This window comes from Rhinopithecus bieti, unplaced genomic scaffold, assembly GCF_001698545.2.
Source record: "Rhinopithecus bieti isolate Rb0 unplaced genomic scaffold, ASM169854v2 scaffold_13704, whole genome shotgun sequence".
Classification (NCBI taxonomy): domain Eukaryota; kingdom Metazoa; phylum Chordata; class Mammalia; order Primates; family Cercopithecidae; genus Rhinopithecus; species Rhinopithecus bieti.
The window spans coordinates 4,196,287-4,219,407 of record NW_016808231.1 but is presented as its reverse complement, the minus strand read 5'-3'; the positions used below and the strand labels follow the sequence as shown (position 1 = coordinate 4,219,407).

Here is a 23,121-nt window from a genome sequence, read left to right as displayed (position 1 = left end):
AGAGATGGGGTTTCACCATGTTGACCAGGCCGTTCTCGAACTCCTGACCTCAGGTGATCCACCCACCTCACCCCCCAACAGAGTGCTTGGATTACAGGCATGAGCCACCGCATCTGGCCATCTCTTTTTTAAACAGAGTCTCACTCTGTTGCCTGGGCTAGAGGGCTGTGGTATGATCTCAGCTCACTGGAGCCTTGACCTCCTGGGCTTAAGAGATCGTGCCACTTCAGCCTCCTGAGTAGCTGGGACTACAGGAGTACACCACCATGTCTGGGTAATTAAAAAAAATTTTTTTAATGGAGAGGAGGTCTCGCTGTGTTGCCCAGGCTGGTCTCAAACTCCTGGCCTCAAGTGATCCTCCCACCTTGGCCTCCCAAAGTGCTGGGATTATAAGTGTGAGCCACCATACCTGGCCAAGACGCTTTTCAAAGGGTACTTGGAATGTGTCAAGGGAGAATGTTCTAGACTGAGGCCAGCCCTGTAGAATTCTGTAGAGCCTGCTGACACAGGCTGGGGCTCCCACAAGGTGGGCTCCCTGCAGTAGACTTACTTCACCCTCGGGTGTGCAGAGAACAGCAGTGTTGTTACCTCCTTGGGCTGTAGCCTTTTCCCACCAGGCTCAGTGTACTTGGGTGTCACCTGGCACATGTCACAGAGCCCCAGTCCTGCTACTCCTTCCCCCACCTGGCTGCCACATCCTGACCGTGCAGACTGGTCAGGCCCTACTCCTTGCAGGAGGCTTTTCCTGACACCACTCAGGACAAACATCTGTTCTCCCCTCTTGATGTTCACGAGGGCAGCACTCTCCTCTTGGATGTCGTGGCATCCTCAGAGCCGAGTTTGACACCTGGCACAGAGCAGACACTCAGGGAACACTGGCAGGATGGACGAGGGGCTGCTGCCCACCTGGGAACTGAGAACTTGGCGGAGGTGATGGGATGCACCCTTGTTTGTTAGTGCCTCGATGGCCCCACCCCCAGTGTACACTGACGTTCATCAGCACCCTGCCATTGCAGGTCTGCGTGGCACCATCCTGCGGCCCAGGAGTCAGGAGGGGAAAAGGATCCCGTGAGACAGGGCCCAGCCTGACTGCTTCAGGCTTCACGCTCCCTCTGGGTCCTGCCTAGCCCAGGCTCTCCACCCATCTCCAGCCCCATGTGCGGCCACAGACCCTGAGAGCTCTAAGTGCAGAGTCCAGCTCCTCCCTGTGATCTGGGTCTTTCTAGATTACCCCAAGGTCGGGGGTTCTGTAAGCTGGGTAGAGGATCCTCGTCTGGGTGTCCTGTGGCGAGGCTGGGTCTGTTCTCTCCCGAGTCCAGGCCCACAGACTGTGGTGACGCAAGTGCCCCGGGCAGAGGGCAGCCTTCTGCCTTTTTAGCACTGGGCTCCCCAGCTTCTCTCCCCAGCCCGGCCTTGTCAGAAGCCACGGTGACTGTTGACACATCTGCGCCCTCTGGCAGAGGCAGATGGGCCATATCTGGCAAAACGGTCCATTTTGTGCTTCGAGTACAGAACCCAGTGGGAAACTGCTTTATTTTTGGAGTCCAACGTTCTGGAAATTTCTGTCAGCACCCGCCAGCCTCACCGGAAAATTCTGAGTGCTGGTCATGGTTGACTGAGAAGGGATAATGAGTGCTGTTGCGAGGTCACCACAATTAACCTTGTCAAACTCTGAGTGGTGGTGTGTTTCCCTGGATACCACCGGGCACGCCTGTTCTATTTCGTTCCCGCGTTTTTAGAGCTCTGCGGTTCCCTGTGTGTGCGCCCCTGTGCGTGCTCCCACTCTGTCTTTCTAACTCAGCCGGTCCCTGGGAGGGCAAGAACCTGTTTTGTCTGTCTTGATTTTCGTTGCCAGGTGCTGCGTCTCGGTGTGCGGGAGGCCCTTGTCCATCAACCTGGCTGACTGGCCTTCAGCTTGAGTGTGCTTGAGACCAACCGAGGAGACTTGGGTTCTGTGGGTCCGTGCAGGGTCCCAGGGCTGTGTGTTCAGGAGGCTTCAGATCGTTTCACAGCAAGGCCTGAGGACCGTGTTTTGAGAAATCTTGGCTTTTTAGTTTTCAGGTGGCCCCATCCTTTTTTTTTTTTTCTTTTTCCAGCTGCGGGCATGAATTGGCTGGGGCAGGGTGGCCGACCCTGGAGGCCGCACATGGGCGCTCGGAGGCGCCAGCTTGACCACCTTAACCTCTGTGTCTTTCTCCCCTGCAGCACGTGGACGGCAGCTTCTCTGTGAAGCCTTTAAAGCAGAAGCAAATCGTAAGTCATCAGAGGAAATACTGCCCGTGTGAATTAAGACACACACACACAATCCCACACATACTCATACATAGACACCATACTCATACATAGACACCATACTCATACATAGACACCATACTCATACATAGACTCACATACTCATACATAGACTCACATACTCATACATAGACACCATACTCATACATAGACACCATACTCATACATAGACTCACATACTTATACATAGACACCATACTCAGACACCATACTCATACATAGACTCCATACTCGTACATAGACACCATACTCATACATAGATACCATACTCATACATAGACACACATACTCATACATAGACTCACATACTCATACATAGACACCATACTCATACATAGACTCCATACTCATACATAGACTCACATACTCATACATAGACACACATACTCATACATAGACTCACATACTCATACATAGACTCCCATACTCATACATAGACTCACATACTCATACATAGACTCACATACTCATACATAGACACCATACTCATACATAGACTCCATACTCATACATAGACTCACATACTCATACATAGACACACATACTCATACATAGACTCACATACTCATACATAGACTCACATACTCATACATAGACACACATACTCATACATAGACTCCATACTCATACATAGACTCCACACTCATACATAGACTCACATACTCATACATAGACACACATACTCATACATAGACTCACATACTCATACATAGACTCACATACTCATACATAGACTCACATACTCATACATAGACACCATACTCATACATAGACTCCATACTCATACATAGACTCCATACTCATACATAGACACCATACTCATACATAGACTCACATACTCATACATAGACTCCATACTCATACATAGACTCACATACTCATACGTAGACACCATACTCATACGTAGACTCCATACTCATACGTAGACTCCATACTCATACGTAGACACCATACTCATACGTAGACACACATACTCATACGTAGACACACATACTCATACGTAGACACCATACTCATACGTAGACTCACATACTCATACGTAGACACACATACTCATACGTAGACACACATACTCATACGTAGACACCATACTCATACGTAGACACACATACTCATAAGTAGACACCATACTCATACGTAGACACACATACTCATACGTAGACTCACATACTCATACGTAGACTCACATACTCATACGTAGACACCATACTCATACGTAGACACCATACTCATACATAGACTCACATACTCATACATAGACACCATACTCATACATAGACACCATACTCATACATAGACACACACAAACACACGCACATATACTCACATACTCATACATAGACATACACGTACACATACACATACACTCACTCATACATAGACACACACTCATACATACACAATCATATATATACTCATAGACACATATACCCATACATAGACACACTCATACATACACGTGTACACACGCACATATATTCACACACTCATAGCACACATACTCATAGACACGTACACATGCACATACTCAGACACACATTTGCTTGTACACATATACAGACACACTCATGCACATACACTCACGTAGACACATATAGACACACATGCATGTACATTCACACATACACTCGCACACATACACACATAGACACATACACTCACACATATAATCACACATACTCATACACACTCATACAGTCACACGTACGTAGACACACTCATACACGACACGTTCATACATAGACACACATGTACATATACACGGTCACTCACATACTCATAGACACATACTCATACACATTCACACACATACATAGACATTCATACACACACATATACATAGTCACACATTCACTTCGCACACATACATAGGCACACACTGATACACATACACTCACGCACTCACATGCATACTCATACACATGCTCATACATAGACATTCCCTCGCACACATATACAGACACATACACAGACATACACTCATGATCGTTCGCAGACATGTACATAGGCACACAATCACGGACGTATACAAAGACACACATACACTCACATAGACACACACACATATACAGACACATACACTCACACACATACACTCACACAGACACACATAGGCACACTCACACATATAGACACATAGACACACATAGACACACACATACACTCACACCTACTCACATATAGACACATACACACACTCTTCAGTACTCTTCATGCACTGGTCTTCCTAGGCCACCCTTGCTGCCTTTGAAATAACTGTGCAGGGGCTGGGCACAGTGACTAACGCCTATAATCCCAGCACATAGGGAGGCCGAGGTGGGCAGATCACTTGAGCCCCAGGATTTTGATACCAGCTTGGCCAGCATGGTGAGACCCTGTCTCTACTAAAAATAAAATTAACCGGGTGTAGTAACACATGCCTGTACAATCTCAGTAGAGGTTGCAGTGAGCCGAGATCATACCACTGCACTCCAGCCGGGGTGACAGAGTAAGAGTCTGTCAAAAAAGAAAAAAGATAGCTGTGCAAGAGCCTGCTGACTTCCTTGTAGAGCTCTAAGCTGTGGGACATTGGGTCCCTGTTTTGGGTGAGCATATGTGTATTGCATGCCCACCATGTGCAGGGACTCTTGCAGCCCTGAGTTCTGTCCAGTTTGGGCCATGGTGTCTGGAATATAGCGTTGAGTAAGTATTTGCCGAATGAATGGATGGATGGAAAAGGAAGGAAAGAGACCAGAAACAAAGTTTGCAGCTCCTTCTGTTCCTTACAAGGAAGTATTGGACAGAGACTTGGCTTGACTTCGTCAATACTTGAAGGATAAAATAGCCTAGAATAAATGGAGCTATAGAGCAGTCCATCTGTTCTCTGGGATCAGTAATCCTGGGATGCTGTATTGGGAAGTATTGTTCCTGGTGGCCTCACGTGTAGGCGCTGAGAATTTAGAGGATGGGGTTCCCTTAACAGCAGTGTTAGATCTTGCAATGAGATGTCCTAGGCTGTGCCTAGCAGTTACCCTGTGTGTACTGTTGGGGCACGTAAGACATGTTTCAAGCCACCACTTGGGCATGATTTTTGTTAGCTTTTTATTTTTTTATATTTAATTTAATTTTAATTTTAATTTTATTTTATTGAGACAAGACAGTCTCACTCTGTCGCCCAGGCTGGAATGCAGTGGCGCGATCTCAGCTCACTTCAACCTCTGCCTCCTAGGTTCAAGTGATTCTCGTGCCTCAGCCTCCTAAGTAGCTGGGACTACAGGTGTGCGCCACCACACTCAGTTAATTTGTTTTGTCTTGTTCTGTGTTTTTGAGATGGAGTCTCACTCTGTCGCCCAGGCTGGAGTGCAGTGGCATGATCCCAGTGTACTGCAACCTCCACCTGCTGGATTCAAGCAATTTTTCTGCCTCAGCATCCCAAGTTGCTGGGACTATAGGCACACGCCACCATTCCTGGCTAATTTGTGTATTTTTTGTAGAGATGAGGTTTTGGCGTGTTGGCCAAGCTGGTCTCGAACTCCTGGCCTCAAGTGATCCACCAGCCTTGGCCTCCTAGAGTGCTGGGATTACAGGTGTGAGCCACCGCGCCCGGCCGTCTGTTGGCTTTTTGGATGATAGGTTGTCCAGGTGCGGTGGCTCATGCCTATGATCCCAGCACTATGGGAGGTGGAAGCGGGAGGATTGCTTGAGCCTGGGGATTTGAGGCCAGCCTGGGCAATGTAGTGAGACCCCGTCTCTGTTTAAAATGTAGATCACAAATAAAAGAGAAGTGGAACAAAACCTCTAGCAGGTCCAGGTCCCTGCAGGTGCCAGGGGAATAGGAGACCCCGGTGATGGGCAGGGCCTGGTGTTGAGGGAGCTGCCAGCAGGCCCTGGGCTCCCTAGAGCGGTGTTCCTGGCCCATGGTTCGCGGGAAACCCAGCAGCGCAGACTGCTTTGCAGTGTGGTCAGTATGAGGCTTTTCGGTTGCGAGTGGGCGGCAGGACAGAATCAGCTTGGAGACATTGCTTTGGTGTCTTTGAAACCAGAGAGGCTTTCATGTCTTGTGGAAGGAGGGTCTGGAAAGCAGTGGGCACTTAGGCTGCTGTCTGGTGCCTTTAGGCGTCGGCTCCTGCTGTCCTTGTGAGGCTGGTGGCTGTGGAACCGAGTGGTGTTGGGGGTGGTGAGGCGGTGGTGGTTGGGCCTGTGGGTTGGCTCCAGGCCCCCAGTGGGGGACAGCCACCAGCTTTAGCCCTGTTGCAGGTGCTGCTGGTTGGGTGGGGGCAGGCAGCAGATTTTCCCTGCCCCTTCCTGGCCCCCAGGGGTTGAGCTGGACGGGCCCCTGGGATGGAGGCCTGGAACCTTGGAGGCAGGCCTAGGCCAGGTGGGTGTGGAGGAGCCCTTACATGGCGGTTGGCAAGGGCCCAGCGAGCCCCTCTCTGCTCTCCAGGTGGACCGGGTCAGCTACCTCCTGCAGGAGATCTATGGCATCGAGAACAAGAACAACCAGGAGACCAAGGTGTGTACCTGGGTGAGGTTTCCCTCTGCCATTACAGAAGCCCACACCGGGAGCAGCCGGGGGACAGCAACGCTTGCTAGTTCCCTTCCGTGCCTTCCTCTGGAGTCCTAGACCATTAGGTGCCATCATTTTTCCTTACTTTTTTTTTTTTTTTTTTGAGATAGAGTCTCGCTCTGTCGCTCAGGCTGGAGTGCAGTGGCGGGACCTCAGCTCACTGCAAGCTCCGCCTCCCGGGTTTACGCCATTCTCCTGCCTCAGCCTCCCGAGTAGCTGGGACTACAGGCGCCTGCCACCTCTCCCGGCTAGTTTTTTGTATTTTTTAGTAGAGACGGGGTTTCACCGTGTTAGCCAGGATGGTCTCGATCTCCTGACCTCGTGAACCGCCCGTCTCGGCCTCCCAACCTGCTGGGATTACAGGCTTGAGCCACCGCGCCCGGTCTACTTTTTTTTTTTTAAAGCGTACAGTTTGTGGAACATTCTGTCTTTTCTCCAGCAAATTCACTGGCTTGTTACGTAAATTGCCATCCAGGATCCCCAAGGCAGCCCGGGAACGGGGGCCACTGTCTCACCCTCCAGGCTCAGCTGTGTGGCACCCTGCCGCCTGGCTCCTGCCCGCCTCCCGCCCGCCTCCCCATGGACAACGCGTCCCTGCAGCTCCTGGGGGAGGGATGCCCTTTCTAGATGTCCATAGAACCGGCCGTGGTGCCTGACAAATACGCAGTGGTGTACCCCAGCCAGGGAATGTAGCGGGGGAAATTAGTTTTTTTGTTTTTGTTTTTGTTTTTTGAGTCAGAGTCTCTGTCTGCTGCCCAGGCTGGAATGCAGCAGGGAGATCCTGGCTCACTGTGGCCTCCGCCTCCCGGGTTCAAGCGATTCCCCTGCCTCAGCCTCCCGAGTCGAGTAGCTGGGACCACAGGCGTGGGCCACCTCACCCGGCTCATTTTTTGTATTTTAGTAGAGATGGGGTTTCCCCATGTTGGCCAGGATGGTCTCGATCTCCTGACCTTGTGATCCACCCTCCTTGGCCTCCCAAAGTGCTGGGATTACAGGCGTGAGCCACCGTGCCTGGCCTAATTTTTAATGTGTGTATTTTTAGTAGAGATTGGGTTTCACTATGTTGGCCAGGCTGGTCTTGAACTTCTGATCTGAAGTGATCTGCCTGCCTCAGCCTCCCAAAGCGCTGGGATCTCAGGTCTGAGCCACCGCACCTGGCCGATTAACTTTTTTAAAGGCACACTGCCATGAGTGAAACTCCTGCCTCTTAACATCTCTTGGAAAGTCTCACAGGCCTGCTTCATTGTGGCATCTGGGCCCAGGGCAACTGGAGCAGCTCCACGTGGCGGGAGCAGAGCACCTGGCCGGACCTCGCCTCAGCCGAGGGCAGTCAATGCATTCATGTTTCACACAAGGGGCGGTCGACTTTGCAAAAAGGGCCAGAGAGGGAATGTTTTCAGCTGCCCGGGCATATGGTCTCTGTTGCATCGACTCCACACTGCCATTACAACAGGAGCAGCAGGGACAGTATGAAAATGAGTGGGTGTGGCAATGTTCCAATAAGATTTTATTTATAGAAGCAGGCCGCAGGCCTAGTTTGTGGGTAACTGGTTTAGATTTTTGGCTTTCTCTTGGTCCAGTTGCTAATGTGGTTTCTGGTAGCTGCCATTAATGAAAATATTTCTAACATACTAACTTTTTTTTTTTTTGAGGTGGAATCTCAATCTGTCGCCTAGGCTGGAGTGCAGTGGCGTGATCTCAGCTCACTGCAAGCTCTGCCTCCTGGGTTCACGCCATTCTTCTGCCTCAGTCTCCTGAGTAGCTGGGACTACAGGCGCCCGCCACCTCGCCTGGCTAATTTTTTTGTATTTTTAGTAGAGACGGGGTTTCACCATGGTCTCCATCTCCTGACGTTGTGATCCACCCGCCTCGGCCTCCCAAAGTGCTGGGATTACAGGCGTGAGCCACCGCACCTGGCCCTAACTTGGTTTTTTTAAACCAAATAATACGGGTACCCTGACTCTCAGGAAGATGTGTTTCTTAGGTGCATCTCTTCCACATTTTTTTTTTTGGGTCTGAAGAACAGAAAGAGACCATGTTCTCATGATTTAGGTGGGTGAGGGGCATAGACCCTCCCCCTCTGCCAGGTGCTGAGTTTGCACTGGATTTGAGCCTGGTGGTTCCGCTGTGGGGCAACCTCCCCCCCACTTTGGACTTCTCTTTGTCGTGATTGCCCCCGGGGCAGGGTGGAGTGGGGTGGGACAGCTGGGGACAGGAAGCAGGAGCCCTACTCTGGCCCTTGGGAGGCTGCTGACCCACAAGCCCTTGTCTCCGCAGCCCTCGGACGACGAGAACAGTGACAACAGCAATGAGTGTGTGGTGTGCCTGTCCGACCTACGGGACACGCTGATCCTGCCCTGCCGCCACCTGTGCCTCTGTACCTCCTGCGCTGACACGCTGCGCTACCAGGCCAACAACTGTCCCATCTGCCGGCTGCGTGAGTGCCCTGGCGGGCTGTTCTGTGGATGGTTCTGGAAGTTAGGGGCTGGCTACACCCCAGTAGTCGTGGCCTAGGGGGCCACAGGTCCTTTGTTGGCTAAGAAAGAAAAGAGTTGTCATTTATCCAGTCTGTGCTGAACGCGGGCGTGTTGGCTGTCAGAGTCAGTCACCATGAAAGCTGTCAGGGACGCCAGCCTGGGGCATTCAGATCTTCACATCTGCCTCCAGCCAGGCAAGGCTTGCAGAACAAAGGGCTACAGAGGTGCTGCAGGGCAGATGAACGAAAAGTAATCAGTGAATTAAATCTTGTTTTATTTTATCAATTTTATTTGAAAAAGTTTCATGCTGTCACCCAGGCTAGAGTTCAGTGGCGAGTTCTCAGCTCATTGTAACCTCTGCCTCCTGAGTTCAAGCAATTCTCCTGTCTCAGCCTCCCTAGTAGATGGGATTGCAGGCACCCGCCCCCACGGCCAGCTAATATTTTACTTTTAGTAGTGATGGGATTTTGCCATGTGGGCCAGGCTAGTCTTGAACTCCTGGCCTCAAGTAATCTGCCCGCCTCAGCCTCCAAAGTGCTGGGGTTACAGGTGTGAGCCCCAATGCCTGGCTTTTTTTTTTTTTTTTTTTTTTTTTTGAGATAGAGTCTCGCTCTGTCAGCCAGGCTGGAGTGCAGTGGCACAATCTCGGCTCACTATAACCACCATCTCCCGGGTTCAAGCGATTCTCCTGCCTCAGCCTCCTGAGTAGTTGGGATTACAGCTCTACACCACCATTCCCAGCTAATTTTTGTATTTTTAGTAGAGATGGGGTTTCACCATGTTGGTCAGGCTGGTCTTGAACTCCTGACCTTGTGATCTGCCTGCCTTGGCCTCCCAAAGTGCTGGGATTATTAGGCGTGAGCCACTGCGCCAGGCCCTAGTTTTTTGTTTTTAATTAATTACATTTATTTATTTATTTATTTATTTAGAGACAGAGTCTTACTCTGTTGCCCAGGCTGGAGTACAGTGGCAGGATCTTGGCTTACTGTAACCTCTGCCTCCCAGGTTCAAATGATTCTTGTGACTCAGCCTCCTGAGTAGCTGGGATTACAGGCATGTGTCACCATGCCTGGCTATTTTGTGTATTTTTAGTAGAGACAAGGTTTTACCATGTTGCCCAGGCTGATCTCAAGCTCCTGACCTCAAGTGATCTGCCTGCCTTGGCCTCCCACAGTGCTGGGATTACAGGCAGAGCCACAGGGCCCGGCCTTGTTTCTAAATTTTTTTTGTAGAAGACAGGGTCTTGTTATGTCGCCCAGGCTGGTCTCAAACTCTAGGGCTTAAGTGGTCCTCCTGCCTCCTAAAGTGTTGGAATTATGGGCGTGAGCTACCATGCCAAGCTCAGATCTTTATTTTAAAGGTAAAATAGAAAATATTTTGATAAATTTCTAGCGTAAAGTTGGTTGCGGATGACACCTATAATCCCAGCACTTTGGGAGGCCGAGTCAGGAGGATTGCTTGAGCCCAAGAGTTCGAGACCAGCCCGGGCAACATGGTGAAACGACATCTCTACAGAACGTTTAAAATTAGCCACATGTGTTGGCTATAGTCCCAGTGACTTGGAAGGCTGAGGCGGGAGGATCGATTGAGCCTGGGAGGTCGAGGCTGCAGTGAGCTGTGATTGTGCCACTGTGATTGTACTGCACCCCAGCCTGAGAGACAAGGGGAGACCCTATTTCCAAAATAGAAGTATAAATGTATATATATATATATTGAGGTGAAAACAAAGTATACTGGGTAGAAAATTGTCCAAGGAATTAAATTGCGTTTTCTAGAGCACTCCAGTCATTTCCTCAGTGAAAAGCCGTCGCGTAGGGCCCCGTTCTGAGTGTCTTGCAGTAGAGGGAACCTGAATGTTCTCGGGGTGAAAAAACCACCAGGTTAAAATGCGCATCCCGCTGGCAGGCCCTTGCCCTGGATCCTGGGATCCCTGGCCTGGGTCCTGGCAGCTGGACTGGGGCGTGGGGGGGATTTGCCTACGCAGCTGCAGGACACATGTACTTAGTAGACCAGCAGACCTCCGAGCTGGGCGCGGGGCTTTGCGAGTCAGGCTATGGGGTCACGAGAGGTGTGCAGATCCCAGGAGGAAGTGAGGCGGCTGCTGGGGCCTGGAGGGAGAGGCTGGCCCCCCAGCCTGTGGCAGATCCTGTAGCAGGGAGGGCTGGCCCAGGCTGTCTGTGGTCTGTCGGCCTCTGCTGTCTGAAAGCCACAGAGTTGTGGGGGTGGGGACCAGGAAGTGGGGCCAGGGGTGGGCTGTCTGGGAAGGTTCTCTGTGCCTAGGAGGCAGGCAGTGTTGAGGACTGAGCCTCAGGGATGCTGTGTGGCTGGAGATACAGCAGGGCTGCTTTCCAGGGAGGGTGCCCTGACCCTAGTCCAACTCTGGAATCTTCAGGTGTGTGGGGTCTGTGGTTCAGAGCCCCCATGTGGCTTTGAGCCTCCAGGAGGTGGCGGTAGAGCTGCCCCTCACAGGTGGCCAAGGACAGGGCCTGCTGTTCTCAGTAGAAATGAACACAGAGGCGGCCTGAGGTCCTGTCCCTGGGCTGACCGCAGATGCTCTCCCGTTTTGGTTTGCTGGAGGTGGTTAGTTTGGTTTGGTGGTTCGGTTTCCTGGCCTGTGTACATCACTAAAGGTGTCTCAGGAACGTTCTGCAGCAGGCTGTGGGGCCCTTGTGTGAGCAGGACTGGCACTGTGGGATGACAGGGCATCCTAGGTCCTGGTTTATCTTCCCTGCTCCCAGTGGCTGCTGTCTGTGCCCCTCGGCTTCCCCAGTGTGATGTTCTTGCCTCAGTTTCCCCAGCGTGACTCCCCACCTCAGCTTCCTCAGCATGATGTCCTTGCCTCAGTTTCCCCAGCATGACATCCCCACTTTGGCTTCCCCAGTGTGATGTCCCCGCCTGCCATCCTGTCCAGCAGCCAAGGGCTCCTCTGGGCTCAGCCAGGACTGCTGATTTGCAGTCACATCCTGTCTCGGGTGCAGCCTGGAGCTTCAGGGGTGCGACGCCTTGGGGGTCTTGGCACCAGCCTCTTGGAAACACCCTGTGGAGCCCCGCCGTGGGCAGCACTGCGTGGCCTCGCTGTGTCTCCTGTCCAGGGCCATTTCATGAATACTGTGTGTGCGGGCATTCTGTCTCTCGTCTTTGGAGCCCCTCTCCCTGTACAGGGGAGCTTCTTTCTTTCTTCCCCCTTTTTTCTTGCCTATTAAACGTCCTTTTAAAACAAAAAAAAAAGGAAAAACTGTGTGTGTTCTGATGTGAAAGCGGGGTTGGCCTGGGACCCCTGTGGTGGGGGGGTGTCAGTCCCTGGGGCTTCGAGGGTCCCCTCGGGGCTGGGTGTGTCTCCCGGGCCTGATCCGAGCCCTCCTTCTGCCGCAGCTTTCCGGGCCCTCCTGCAGATCCGGGCGGTGCGGAAGAAGCCAGGAGCCCTGTCCCCCGTGTCCTTCAGCCCTGTCCTGGCCCAGAGCCTGGAGCACGATGAGCACTCTGTAAGTGCCGCCTCCTGCCTGCGGGATGGGCGGGCGCGAGAGGGGCGTGAGTGCCTGGGCCAGGCCCGAGGCCCAGACGGTTCAGCCAGCAGCCCCGTGTTCTCATCTGTGCAGTGAGCAGGCTTGGCCCCCGTGGGTGACCGTGAGGCATGAAGGGGGTGGCCAGGCTGGGCCCTGGGGTGCCGCTGCTGGGAAGAGTGCTGCTGCCGTCAGTACCCAGAGCCTGCGACGGGGCTGAGCGCAGTCGAGGTCTCCAGGTGCTTTTTTTTTTTTTCTTTTTAAGGCAGGGTCTCCCTCTGTCACCAAGGCTGGTGTGCGCCCAAGGTGGTGCAATCTCAGCTCACTGCAGCCTCGACCTCCCAGCCTCAAGGACTTCTCCCACTTCAGCCTCCCAAGATGCTGTGACCACAGGCGTGCACCACCATGCCCAGCTCATGTTTTGTATTTTTAGTAAGATGGGGTTTCCCCATGTTGCCCAGGCTGGTCTCAAACTCTTGGGCTCAAGTGCTGGTCCTGCCTCAGCCTCTCAAAGTGCTGGGATTACAGGCCTGAGCCACCGCCGCTAGCCCGTGGTTCTTAGTGAATGAGCCATGCTCTTTCCCTCATGAGTTGCTGTGCAAGGGACGCTGGTGACTCTCCTCCCACGCTCCAGGCCCTCTAGGCTCCCTCACTGGGGACCTCAAGGGCAGACCCTGCTTCAGCCATACAAGGAGGTGGAACCCTGGCTTCAAGGACCCAAGGAGAGAGACAGAGACATGGAGAGAGATGCACAGAGAAACACAGGGACGGGGTGAGAGAGAGGTAGAGAGACACAGGGAGAGACAGAGACAAATATGGAGAGACACAGAGACAGGGCAAGAGAGTTGTGGAGAGACAAAGGGAGAGAGACAGATGTGGAGAGACAGAGAGACTGACAGAGAGATAGGAAGAGACATGTGGAGAGACACAGGGAGAGACAGAGACGGGGATGGGTGGCAGGGGCTATGGTGGGCGGGGAGCAGAATGGGGGAGTTGGACAGTGACTGGCTGGGCCCGGGTCTCAGGTCCCCTGCTCCCCACTGGCCAGGTGCATTGTCAGATTGAGTCCCTTTCTTGGCTCTTAGCTGCAGCTGTTTGGAGCCGTTGGTTCTTCCAGGCCCTGCTACCTCTCTAAACAGAAAAGAGGAGCAGAGCCCCGAGGACTGGCGTTCACAGACACCGCCTTTGCTCTTGAAGGCTCCTTGCAAGCTCCCTTGATCAGGGCCTTGACCTGGGCCCTGTGGGCCTCCCTGGCAGTAGGTGCAATGTTTCTGAAATGGGGCCAATGTTTAAAAGTCTGGAATTTCCCTTAAAACCCAGATTTTGGGATTGTTTTTTAACATCTGACATGGTCCTGAAGCTAGAGGAGAAACATGGCTTGGGGGTCCCTGTCAACCCGGGCGCGCTAGGTGCCTGCCATCGTGGGGCTCCTGGCACCACGCCCTCTGCACTTGTGATGTTGACTTTGATTTGGAAACGCTGTGTGGGCTCAGGTTTTTGGTGGCGAGAGAAGCAGCCCCTGAGGGATTTGCTTCTGAGAGGGTCTCCTCTCAGGCAGGGAGAGATGTATGCTCAGGCGTGGCTAGGTTTATCATCACTTGTTTTTGCCCCTCCCCGTTTGTGTCCTGGTGGCTGAGGGCCCAGTAGGTCCCTCTGTGTTTGTCCCTCTTAGGCTGAGCTGAGATTCCCCTACAGTGCAGGGCGGCCGGGGTCCGAGGTGTGACCAGGCAGCTCTGACCTCCACCCACTCAGGGAGCCGTCCTCCCCTCTGCACGGAGTGAAAGCAAATTCTCCTCATCACCTGCCAGGTTCCTGTCGGAGCCCCTTCCACATAGTGCCAGAAAGAGCCACCATGGGCGTTCTGTCCAGCGAGTCCCTAAAGATGATGGTGCGGTGGGTGGGTCTTGGGCTGACTCTTCTCCCCAGTCCTCTTGAGGGATTCGTCATTGTGATGAGTTAGCACCAGTGCCTGGGCACTGGCTGGGGGGGACTTTGACCGCAGTGGCTTCAGGATCCCTGCCCTGCACCCACCCCGCATTAGGGAGCGTCCAGCTGCCCTCATGTCCACCTTGGCCAAATCTGTTGCCCAGGTGACCCAGACTGTGAGGGGCCAGGCACTGGGGATGAGATTGGGGTCCACAGCCTCCCCACTCCAGCAGCACAGCTCCTGGGAGCTCCCGAGATGCACACACATAGCCCGCCCAAGGCCCGAGTCAGAACCCGCACTTAGGACGTTCCCAAGATTCATGTCCAGTGGAAGCTTTTGAAGTTCTGGGCCGCGGTGTGGCGAGAGGACAGCCAGTCAGAGAGACCTGTCCAGCCCACTCCAGGGCCGCGTGGGGGTGGTAGTTGTAAAACATTTGATTTTTATCTTGACAGTGTCCCTTTAAAAAATCAAAGCCGCACCCCGCCTCCCTGACCAGCAAGAAACCTAAAAGGGAAACAGTAAGTGTCTGGTCCTCTGGCTACGTTTTTTTTGCCCCTGCCCTAATTTTTAAGTCCATGACAAGTAGGGGAGATGGTTTCCGCCCCAGGCTAGTGTCTGATTCGTGTAACCCATCAGCTCCGCTCTCCCCGTCACAGCCTCTCTGCTCAGGGAGTTTGTGGAACCAGAAAAGCTCTAGGTCTGTGGGCGAAATGCCAGGCTCGCTGGCCCTGCCGCCCTCCGCTCAGCTTTGCCTCCGCCCTGCGTGGCCCCGTGCCGTTTCCCTTTTTTTTCTTGCTGGCAGTGGAATGGACGTTGCAGGCGGAACTAACGTCGCTGCTGCGTTTTGCAATCGCGCCCCACGCATGCTTCTCGGCCCCGCGTCCCACTCCTTCACCCTGCGGGTTCGAGCTCTTTGGGCTGAGGACTTTGGTTTTCCTGGGCTGTCCCTGTGCCCCAGGGAGCAGGCAGGGGGACCAGCACATGACTACTAGAGCCTCCATGGCCCTGGCAGACCCAGCCGAAACCTTGCGGCCCTTGGTGTACAGAGGTGGAGGCCTCTCCAGAACCACCCAGAGCGCATTTTCCTTTCTAGAGGGGTGAGGGGCTTCTGTGTAGTTATTTACCTTTAACTTGGAGGCAGGTACGGGAGCAAATGTGGGGGACATAGAGGTCCAGAAAAGCATCCCAGGCTCAGGGCCTGGGCCATGCCCGCTCCCCCATTTCTCCCCCAACTCCCCGTGGTCCCCAGGCACCTCCCACCCATTTCACCTTCCCTTCCTTCCAGAAGCTCGGTCAGACAGGCCCGGCTGTCCTGAAGGGAGCACTGACTAGCGTTTTACCCCTCAAGCTGGTTTTGTGGGGACAGAGCAGGGGCCCTGCAGTCTGACTTCCGGTCCCCGGAACCTGGGCGTTTTCCTTCTTCCTCAGCCTTGTCGCTCCTGTCTGCTCCCAGTGAGGGGAGAACAGTGGCTCTTAGCCATTTGCCTGGAGCAGGCCAGCCCCCAGAGGCCCGGGCGGGGCACACCTCCCGACAGCTCAGCTTTCCCTGGTCCAGGACACCCCGACCGTGTCTCTCGCCTCCGGCATGGCTTTGCTCTGCCCCCGCTCCCAGCTCCTGTCTGTCACTAACCCTTCACTCTCCACCTGTGACCAGGGGGGACTGAAAGCCAGGGAGGGGCTGGTTCAGGCCAGGGCTGGGGCGGCTCTTGGCAGATGCCCTCGTGCCCATCATCCTGGGCACCAGCATGGGCGTTTGGGCATCCGGCCCCGTGCTGGAGCTGATGGCTGAGGTAGGGAGTGCTTTAGTGCTGCCAGGGAGCTCTTGGGCACCCTCTGAGGATGGGGGAGTCTAAATCCCCCAAAGGACAGAGTGGACAGGAGGTCATCAGGAGGAGGGTCTGGGGAGCAGGTGGTCCCTGGGCATGAGCCCCCTCACGCACCCTGTCCCTACAGAGCTCTGACAGCGTCCCACCTGGCTACGAGCCCATCTCGCTGCTTGAGGCGCTCAACGGCCTCCGGGCTGTCTCCCCGGCCATCCCCTCAGCCCCTCTTTATGAAGAAATCACCTATTCGGGCATCTCGGACGGCCTGTCCCAAGCCAGCTGTCCCCTCGCAGCTATTGACCACATCCTGGACAGCAGCCGCCAGAAGGGCAGGCCGCAGAGCAAGGCCCCTGACAGGTGAGCGGCAGCCAGGCTGGGTACATGGCAGGGGGTGTGGTGCCACGTGTGTGGAGCAGGCGTGTTTGTGGTTTCAAATCACTTGATGGTGTGTTTTCTTGTGGTGATCCCCCAGAAGGACTCAGGGACCCCACATCAGGTTGGACTTGTGGATAAAGTTTATTACAGCAAAGAACGCAGCAGACGAGGCAGGAAAGGCCTCCGGGCAGCCGGAGGCTTTGGCCCCTCCACCGGGGCTACACCAGCGTGCAGGCGCATACACACTGTGGAGCGGGAAACCTCAGGGGTCAGTGATGTGTCTGCTGAAGGGAGCCCTTTGAGCCTCTGGGTTCCCGGACTTCACTGGGAGACTGGCCACACAGGCCCACTCTACTGGTGACCAGCCAGGGCATCCGAAACTCGGGACCTGACAGTGACCCAGGCACACTCACTGCTCTTGCTGTTGGCCCTGACAAGCCACGGGGCGTGGCTCTCCAGGCGATGACTGCATCATCCATCACTCACACGACAGCCTCCCGAGGGCCTGTCTCCTGGGGTGGGCCACGAGTCGTTTGTGGTTCCCCTGGAGCCTTGAGGTGTATAGAGCGGCGGCTGCCAGGGGAACTCCGTGCCTCAGGCCTGTTGGTTCTCGTAGAAGAGTTTCAGGAAGGCAGGGTTCTGCAGGGCCGTCCTGGGCACCCTCCATGCCCACGAGGAGGCAGCGCCAAAGCTCAGAGGAAAGGGGGCCTCTGTCTCCTGCTGCTTCTCCTCCACAGGAACCACCAGCGGTTTCTCCTCCTTCAGAAAGCAAAGGAAACCCAGGCCTGTGCCAGTGTGTGGGAGCCTGTCAGGCGGGTCTGTGGGGCTGCTGCTGCCTGTTGGCCGTTTGGGTTGGTCCCCGTGGCTGGCGATGCTCTTCTCCAGGCAGTGTCCTTGTGTGGGTTCTGGCAGGCGTTTGCAGGCCCCCAGGTGCCCTGTGTGGCTTTGGCAGGGTTAGCCTTCCTTGTTGCTTTCCTCTTACCCCTGCCCACCCTCCTCTGTCCCCAGCACCTTGCGGTCCCCGTCTTCCCCTATCCACGAAGAGGATGAGGAGAAGTTCTCTGAGGACGTGGATGCCCCTCCCCCACTGGGTGGCGCAGAGCTGGCCCTGCGAGAAAGCAGCTCCCCTGAGGTGAGGCCCCCCAGGGAAGCTTTGTGCGCCCGCCCTGGCCAGCCCTCCTCCAGCTTCTGTCGCTGGAATCAGACCCCATCCCACTGCCCGCCTGGGCACTCCCGCACTTCTAGGCCCTTGCTGAGCTGCATGGCTCCTTAGCCTCGATGTGTGGATGCAGCACCCCCGGGGGAGCGGCTGTGTGGGTCCCGGGAGGGCCATACCTGATGGCAGCTTGTCCTGGAGGGGTGGCCGAGGTACTCTCCGAGCTCCAGGCCACTTTCCGCTTTGTTTTCTAGAGTTTCATCACAGAAGAGGTTGATGAGTCGTCATCACCAAAGCAAGGTGAGCCCCTCCTTCCGTGGGTACAAACCACATCCAGGGACCAGGCAGCCCTGGCTCACTGGGGTCTTAGGGCTTCAGGTGGCGTTGGGCCAGCACCTCTTCTGCCCCAGGAACCCTTGGCCAAGAGGCCCCTCTCGGTGGCACTGGGATCCTGGCTGGGAGGGACTGAACGGGTGACAGGGTCAGACCGCGCTGTTCACCCTGCAGGGCCGTCTGCCTGGGATAGGGAACACCTGCCAGCATTGAGTCCTTGTTTTGAAACATGAATGTGTAATGTTTCTATGATCAAAACAAAAAAGCCTCATGCTCTGAACATCCAGGACACAGTGTGGAAAAGGGGAAAAAAAAAGCCCCATGCAGGGGGATGGAAAGGAGGGAAATAGACGGGAAACCTTGGCTTTGGGGTCCCTGGAGAGCAGGTGGGGTCACGGTGGAGTCCTGCTGGGAGCCCAAGCCTGGGGCCCCCACGGTGGCTACAAAGCCCTTGGGTAAGAGAGATGGCCCTGGGCCTCCTGCCCAGAGGGACCTGCCGGGACCTGGCCCCTGCCTATAGATCCCTGACCTCGCCCTCCACCTTCAGGGACCCGAGCGCCTTCCATTGATAACGTCCTGCAGGATAGCAGCCCTGAGCACTGTGGCCGAGGCACACCTGCTGACATCTACCTGCCAGGTAAAGGGACTGGGGTCTGGGGGTGAGGGGCTGGGTGCCTGTCTCAGTGTACGGGGAGGGGGCCCTGCTCTGATGGTCGGTGCATAGCAGCAAGGGCTGGTCCATTGGAGCCCAGTTCTCTCCCTGGCTCTAAGCCATGCCCCTGCTATTGACCCTGAAGCAGGATGCGGACCAGGGCCACGGCCACAAGGCAGCCTCGTGCAGGGCCTGGCTCTTGGGAGCGGAAACTGTACCAAAGCCCTTCCCTCCCCGGGGCCACCTTGGCCACAGGAGGCGAGAGAGGCTGCCTGTGAGAGTATAGGGTCCTTTTCCTTCTGCCTCCTGCTCACTGCCAGGAGGGCAGATCCAGCCCCTCTGGGATCACCACATCTTCCCCCACCCCTGGTCATATCAGGCGTCCATAGGCCCCATGCTGGGTGCCAGGTGAGCTCCTGGCAGAGCCTGAGAGCTGCAGACAGCAGGAGCAGGTGCCACATGCTGTGCTGGGTAGTGGGCCCCTGGGCCACAGAGAGCATGGGCTGTGTCTTCTGGGTCACCCTGCCCCAGGCCTGACATAGGCCACCTGATGCAGCAGCACATCCCAGGCTAGGGCACAGAGGACAGGTAGGGGCACCAGGCGCCAGCAGGGAGCAGCAAGACCGGGAGAAAGGGTTCCTCTTTTCACCTTGTCCAGAGGCTTGGGCCCGGGCCCGGTCAGCTAAGCACCTTCGTGTTCTGCTCTGCTAGGATAAGATCCTCAGTTTCGCATCCTAAGTTCCAAAGACCGGGAGGGAAGTGGGGGCTCTCAGACTTGTGTCTCAGTGCCTGCCGCGAAGCTGTCTGTGGCTCTGGAACTGGGACGAACAGCTACAGTGGTGTGTTCAGACATGACCCCAGAGCCACTGTGCAGCGGGCGGGGCTCCTCCCTTGCGGCTGCCAGGCCTCTTCACCCCCTTCCTGGCCCCAGGGCCCACCATTGCTCAGTCCTCCCGAGTCACCCGGTGACCTGGGCCTGGCACTGGGTGGCTGTGACGTGCTTTAGTTGGAAAGGGGCTCTTGTGTCCCTGGACTCTGGCTGAGCCGTGGCCTGTGCTCCCGGGCTGGGAATGACAGGCCACAGGAGCAGGCACTGCCTCTGGTGCCCTGACGGCCACAGCAGCCTGCCCCCAACACCTCACAGCAGAAAGTGTGTTTAGGCCCAGCTTACCTTAAAGTGACACAGAATTCAAGTAAGGTCTTTCCAAGGACCTCAGATATTTCATTCTGATTAAAAACTTGGGGGGTGATTGGGGAGGGGCCAAGAGAAGGACCTCAGCTTCTGGGAGCCACGAACGTGACATCTGATCCTGCAGGGTGGCCCTGTGGGGCAGCATCTCAGAGGCTGCGTCTCCCCTACGTGGCCATGCCTGGGAAGGATCAGGACAGCCACTACCGACACTGGCCCACACAGATGAGGCCAGGACTCCGAGTCTCATGCCCCACCCCCAGGGGAGGGTCTCAGGCCTTCTTCAGGTCCACAGACGGGGGCAGGCAGCAGTCATGTGTGGAGGTGGCAGAGGAGAGGCCGAGTCTACATCGGGGCAGCCTGAGGTGAACTCCTGGGCCCCAGGCCCCCTCTTGGACTCGGCTGCTGCTGAATCCCAGCAGGTCAGCCTGCATGGCCTCAGTTCTGAGCCATGGAGAGTGCATCTGCCTTTGGGGGCCGTGTGGCGCCATCTCCATGGCTGTCAGCCTCGTCAGCACAGGTTTCTGTGTGTTTTTAAATCGGTGTGGTGACCCCTCTGTTCCAATGGCTTTTTCACTTGTCAGAGCCCTTGACTGTTTCTCCGTGTCTGTGTTTAAGGCATGAACACATGTAGGAGCCTGTGGTTTCTCATTGGGGTGCAGCTGCTGCCTGGCGGGGTGGGCGGCATCAATGAACCCTGGTGTCCCTGTAGGTGGGAGGGCCCATGAGATAGTGAACCCCGGGGCCCTGGTGTCTTGGAGTTTCCCTGGGCTCAGTCCTGTCCAGCCCCAGCCCCCCACCCAGGGCCTTCACTCCTGAAACCAGAGGTGGACTGCGCCCGCCAGGTCCTTCATGCGCCCATCCCTAGGCTGCAGCGGTGGGAGCTGCGGGAGGGAGGGCAGGGCCAGTGCGCTCCTCCGCATTGAATTCTGGCTGCACTCTGCCTCCCAGCTGTGGTTCTCCTTGTGGTTCTCTGGTTGCAGCAGAGCATTTGCTTCTAGACGGCCTCGACCCCGTCCCCAAGCTGGTGCCCTTGCTGTGGCTGTGCCGGCTGCTGCGCGCTTGCTAACCGAGCTTCCGTCTGTCTCTCCCCCTCTCCGCGCAGCCCTGGGGCCCGACTCCTGCTCTGTTGGTATAGACGAGTAAGCCGGTACGTGACCTTCCAGACGCGCTTCGGGGGCTCTGACGCGCGTCCTTGGAGAGAGGAGCCCTCCCTGCTCTCTGGCGGGGTTCTTTCTGGTTTTCGGGTCTTCGTCCGCATCTGTCTTCCCAGGGGCCCTGGATTCCGAATCCAGAGCTCTCCAGTGGCTGCTGCACCTTTGCCCAAGAAAGTGGCCTCCTGGCGGGGGGTCCTGACTTTTGGGGCCAGAGGTCTCTCCATCTGGACTAGGCGGCCAGTCAGGCTCTTCTTCCAGCCTTGAGGGGCCCTGGAACAGTCCCAGCCCAGGCGCGCCAGAGCCACTGTCCCCTGCAGGAGGCAGGAGCTTGAAGGATCAGGGCAGAACCGTGGAGGGAACCCCAGGGAGATGTGGGGCGACGTGTCCCGAGGGGAGAGCCCCAGGCCTGGGTCTGGCCTTGTTCCGGGTGGTCCCACCATGAGTTCCCATCCGTCCTGCAGCAGATGCGTTAGGGCGCTCGGCAGGTCCACTTCCGTGTTCTGGTCATGGCTTTAAGTAACAATTCATGGGGAAAAGAATGCGCCCCAGCTTGGGAGAGCCCCTGGATCACCTGTTTCCAAGCTCAGTCCCCGTTTCTTGGAGGGAGTCTGTCCTCGAGGGGCCCTCTGGTGCCCAGGGGATAGTATCTTGTATCCTGTCCTGAGGGCGTCCGCTCATACAGCCACCTGCTCCCCTGCTCCCTCCTTCCCTTGTCAGCATGGCCACCGTGGGCCTGGTGTCACCGTGGGCCTGGCAGAGAGTCCCTTGTGGGCTGCCTTTGTGCCATGAGCCCACCATTGCTGCCGACTCACTTGTCCCTCCCAGTACTGGAACCTTCTAGAACACCAGCACTGAGTGACAGAAGGCCCTGTGAGGCTGGCACTCCACATTCCCCCCCAAGAGGTCCTCCCCATCCCCCGCAAGAGGTGCCCTCTACCACGGTGGCCCAGGTGAATGTTTTACAGAAGGCCGCTCTGTCCAGGCAGTGGTTCACACCTGGAATTCCAGTACTTTGGGAGACCAAGGGGATAGATCACTTGAGCCCAGGAATTCAAGATCAGTGTGGGAACACAGACCACCTCTCTATAAAAAATAAAAAATTGGCTTGGGCGTGATAGCTCGTGCCTGTGGTCCCAGCTACTCGGGGGGCTGAGGTGGGAGGATCGCCTGAGCTGGGGAGGTCAAGGCCCACTGCAGCCTGAGACCTGTCTCAAGACAAAAAAAATACACACACATACCCCCATTCCAGCTTGAGACCATGTCTCAAGAAAAAATACACACACACACACACACACACACACGGGGGAGAGAGAGAAGGCAGCTCCAAGAGTGCCAGCAAAATGTAGGCAGACGGATTGGTGACCCTCTGCCTTCCCGAGGGGTCTTGGCACACATGCTACTTGCAGCTCTGGTCTGCCGAGGCCCGTGCAGCCTGCTGGGAAGTGCCTGGCCGGGGGGTCCAGGCTCTAAGAGACCCTTTCCCCTTGGTGGACTTGAGCCGGGCCAGGGAGAACTACGCTTCTTTTGACTGCGCTCTGCATTCCCACGAACCTGTCTTGAGCCCAGCGAGTCCCCCTATTGACCCCTCTCCTGAGCCATCATACTCCTAGATTGAAACAACAGCACCTTTCAGAGGGGCCCGGCCATTGCGTCGGTGGAAGGTGCTATGTGAATGTTAGGATTCAGGTCAAGCT

General features: G+C 55.5%; 1 protein-coding gene across 6 annotated transcripts in view; it reads left to right on the top strand.

Annotated features, from left to right (window-relative positions):
* The window catches only part of MGRN1 (mahogunin ring finger 1), a 69,542-nt gene that overhangs the window by 43,420 nt on the left and 3,001 nt on the right, over positions 1–23,121 (top strand). For 2 of the 6 annotated variants that reach the window (XM_017886250.1, XM_017886249.1), the window contains exons 8-16: positions 2,206–2,253; positions 6,716–6,784; positions 9,116–9,275; positions 12,688–12,797; positions 15,195–15,260; positions 16,696–16,922; positions 17,949–18,072; positions 18,351–18,396; positions 18,977–19,066. In XM_017886250.1, coding sequence (XP_017741739.1) covers positions 2,206–2,253; positions 6,716–6,784; positions 9,116–9,275; positions 12,688–12,797; positions 15,195–15,260; positions 16,696–16,922; positions 17,949–18,072; positions 18,351–18,396; positions 18,977–19,066 — 940 coding nt within the window. Of the gene's footprint in view, positions 1–2,205; positions 2,254–6,715; positions 6,785–9,115; positions 9,276–12,687; positions 12,798–15,194; positions 15,261–16,695; positions 16,923–17,948; positions 18,073–18,350; positions 18,397–18,976; positions 19,067–21,375; positions 21,421–23,121 lie in introns of all 6 variants that reach the window. The other 4 variants (XM_017886252.1, XM_017886248.1, XM_017886253.1 and 1 more) reach the window with 3 other exon arrangements.